The sequence below is a fragment of the Trachymyrmex cornetzi genome, unplaced genomic scaffold (assembly GCF_001594075.2).
Source record: "Trachymyrmex cornetzi isolate Tcor2-1 unplaced genomic scaffold, Tcor1.1 scaffold181, whole genome shotgun sequence".
Classification (NCBI taxonomy): Eukaryota; Metazoa; Arthropoda; class Insecta; order Hymenoptera; family Formicidae; genus Trachymyrmex; species Trachymyrmex cornetzi.
The window spans coordinates 234907-238353 of NW_017296430.1; the positions used below are offsets into that span (position 1 = coordinate 234907).

General features: G+C 34.6%; 1 protein-coding gene across 7 annotated transcripts in view; it reads left to right on the plus strand.

Annotated features, from left to right (window-relative positions):
- The window catches only part of cno (adherens junction formation factor afadin), a 149590-nt gene extending 147279 nt beyond the window's left edge, over window positions 1-2311 (plus strand). For all 7 annotated transcript variants that reach the window (XM_018504750.1, XM_018504743.1, XM_018504744.1 and 4 more), the window contains 2 exons: window positions 1631-1743; window positions 1856-2311. In XM_018504750.1, the coding sequence (XP_018360252.1) occupies window positions 1631-1743; window positions 1856-2123 (381 nt within the window). In that variant the 3' untranslated portion in view covers window positions 2124-2311. The remainder of the gene's footprint in view (window positions 1-1630; window positions 1744-1855) is intronic.
- The last annotated feature ends 1136 nt before the right edge of the window (window positions 2312-3447 follow it).

Here is a 3447-nt window from a genome sequence, read left to right on the forward strand (position 1 = left end):
AGGGGGGTCCGATACTTTTCGATGATCCTGTATATGTGTGCATGAGTGCGTGCGTGCGTGCATGTGTGTATAACATTCGTCCTGAGGTAAAAATATGTAACTGTCAAGACAGACAAACACTGACCGCTTGTGAGCAATTTCTGTTTCTTTGTAAAACCATCTACTGGTCATCAGTAATACTTATAACATTATCCATCTCTGCGACTGCGTTTATATAAATTTTATCGAATATCTAAAGAGGGCTCAATCGTGAAACCGAAACATGTAATATGTATTTATTTTTTATATTAATTATTTGCAGATCATTATATTTTTATCGTAATTTTCACGTTTTATAATTTTTTAAATTTTTATGTGCCCTGTATATTCTTTATATTGTTTTCTAAATTAATAATATAAATTAACAATTCATGATGAGATCTGAAATGCAATAATTGAAAATTAACAAGACGAAGAGTTTCAAGTGATAAAAAGACTTAATAGCAACTCATATTACGTCGAGAGATAACGATGGTGTCGTCAGCACCGGTTGTCATTATAATATTGATTTTAGACTTGATTTCACGAGGGTAAAAATCTTCTGTCACCTTTTTTACGTAACATTCCTAAGTAGGAAGTGGTGAAAAGCCCACGCGGGAGGTTGTTGCCACTTAAATATATAAGGACCGAATAATTAGTCGTTCAAGTTAGTAAAGAATAATCCCAACACGATTCTGGTAAAACTTGTGTAGCAATAAATAAAACTTTGGATTTAACTGGTGACGACAAACAAATCAAACTATATGGCAATTGACAAATCTTGAACCAAACTGTCGGTTCACTCGAGTAAACCGAATCCGCCTGACTTGCGGAAGTAATTATTAAAGGTAAATTTATTTTACCTTTAATTATTTTAAATTATAGTTGATTGGTTGATTTGACTTTTAATTCTTATCAATAAAAATTAATCCATATCTTGATCCCAATCTGAACTTATTAATTTGTCGTTGACGAAGAGAGTAGCGACGGATCTGCGATGTTTAACTGTCGCTGACGAAGAGTGCGGTAATAGTCGAGACATCCTTTCGAATGATAAGTACTAGTTTGGGAATAGTTTTGAATGCCCCCCCCCCCAAAGGGGCTTAAAAGGACGATAAGTACAGATTAAAAGAATTAAATTTCTAATTAAAGTTTATTTTTAAACATAAACCAGAGCCTTCCAACTCGGACACGTCATGCGTTTTACGTTATGAAATCCTTCCTTCTTTCTCCGATTAGATTTCTGACTTACCAAATTAATTATTACATATTTACAATATAGTATATTTACAATACCAAATTAATTATTCAAACGATAAAATAATTAAAAGAGGTGATCCTCGATACTTAAAATATAAAATTCGGTATTTGTTTGGCTAAACCGCGCAACCTTGTTCAATCCCGAGTACAGTACTTAAATGTATTGACCCAAAAACGGACATTAACTAAATTAAAATTACGGTTTGTGAAATAGTCAATTAAATAAAGACTTTTGAACGTCAGATAATTAAATGACTTTAAATTTAAAAAATCCGGCACGAATTTTTGCATTCATTCAATGTATTTACTACATATTAATATACGTATACTCTATTATTTAATTATATTCCAGAATTTTATCAACGACGCAGAGAATTTATTAGCCTCTGCCAAGACACCGGAAGGATCCGGGACTTCGTTTACTGGCGCCACCCCTGGTGTAATCGGAGCTCAAGAAGTCTATAAGTAAGTTTTTGTCGCACATACGCGCGCGCGCGTGCATACACACTCACAAGTTTAAAGAACTACCGAATAAACTTTTGACGCAAGTGTGCTAAAAAACACTTTACTGTTCCAGAGACCCGAGACAAAAGCGACTGGCGGAAAAGCAAAAACAGCAGCAAAACTCGCAGATTGGCGCGGTGCCGGAAAAACTCAGCTTTAAGGAGAAAATGAAAATGTTCGCGATGGAAACTGGCGAGGATGGCACACCGCGAGATAAAGTGAAGATCTCGCGCGCTCAGCGTGAAATTGATAACATCAGCAGTCCACTTAATTCCAATAATAACAATAATAACAATAACACCACCATTAGCGGCAATAACACTAATAACAATAGGACCTAAAAAATGTTGTATTTTTATTTTCAGGCTTTAGCAATTAAGATAGATGAAATATTTTTTGAAATATCTAGGGCGATTGGACGAAAGTCACGATTGTAAACTGCATAACCGCGGCACGATATATGTGAAAAGATAATCTTTTTAAATTTTATATAATTTGGCCAAAAGATAACGTTGATCACGCTGCTAACATGATAACAAAGCTTACATTCATATTTTTTCTATTCGCTATATTATACGTAATGATTAAGATTACTGAATTTCTGCCTGATATTTTCCCGAACGTCCTAGATACTTTGTGGTGCATTTTCTGTAGAATGAAGAAACATACGGAGAAATATACATACTGCTTACAGTTGTAGTTTCGCAAGCGATACATTATAATTAATTTTATTACTAATGATACCACACAGGGCTTACTTTGCCTCGTAGAATGAATTCGATTAGCCGGCAGCGATTCTCCACACAACGTTTAAGTACAAACGAAATTTTGTATAGCTCTTTGACCAAAAATGTTGTGTGTTCTGTGAAGAAAAGGACCAATAATGCAACATAATGTTGCGAATGTATTTTAGTCGCAATAAGAAAAGAACTGTCTAATCATTTTCGTACGTGACGCGTTGAATATTCCTGCATACTTCCGGACCAACATAATTTTATTATAAAATAACTGATATAATTTGTTGATACTAGTATGGCATAGGATAACTCTCGCGAGTACTAAATAAGCTTCTGAGAGACACGGATTATTTCGCGAGGGTAGCTTGCGAATGTATATAAAGAGGAGATGGACAGATGGCCGGGCAACATGATTATTGTATGTGTTAGTTTTATATATTTATCTCTCGGCAGCGAAAGATTCTGATATATATTTAAATTGTATCACTGTATCTGATTTACACTTACGCCATTATGCACTTAACGAAGTACGACAAAGTAACAAAGATAGATAGAAAATAGAACAAAAAATAGAAAAAAAGAAGAGAAAACCGTGTTCGCATGAACGGGAACATATGCGCGTGTGTATGTGCGAATAAATGACAAAAATGAAGAATGCAAATATAACGAAAGATTTATATTTATATATGATGCGTCTCTCTCTCTCTCTCTCTCTCTCTCTCTCTCTCTCTCACGTATAGACGGCTTTAGTTTAACTTTCCTATATTTTGCATGGAATTCGAATTTTGCAAAGAGTTCTATTTCTCGTAGTACTCGAACAGCAGCCTCTATCATACTGTAAAACTCAAACAAAAGCTCTTAGGATACAAACGAAGGCTCTACTTGTATAGAGCGTAGAATAAACACGTTATACGATACGTATAATGCA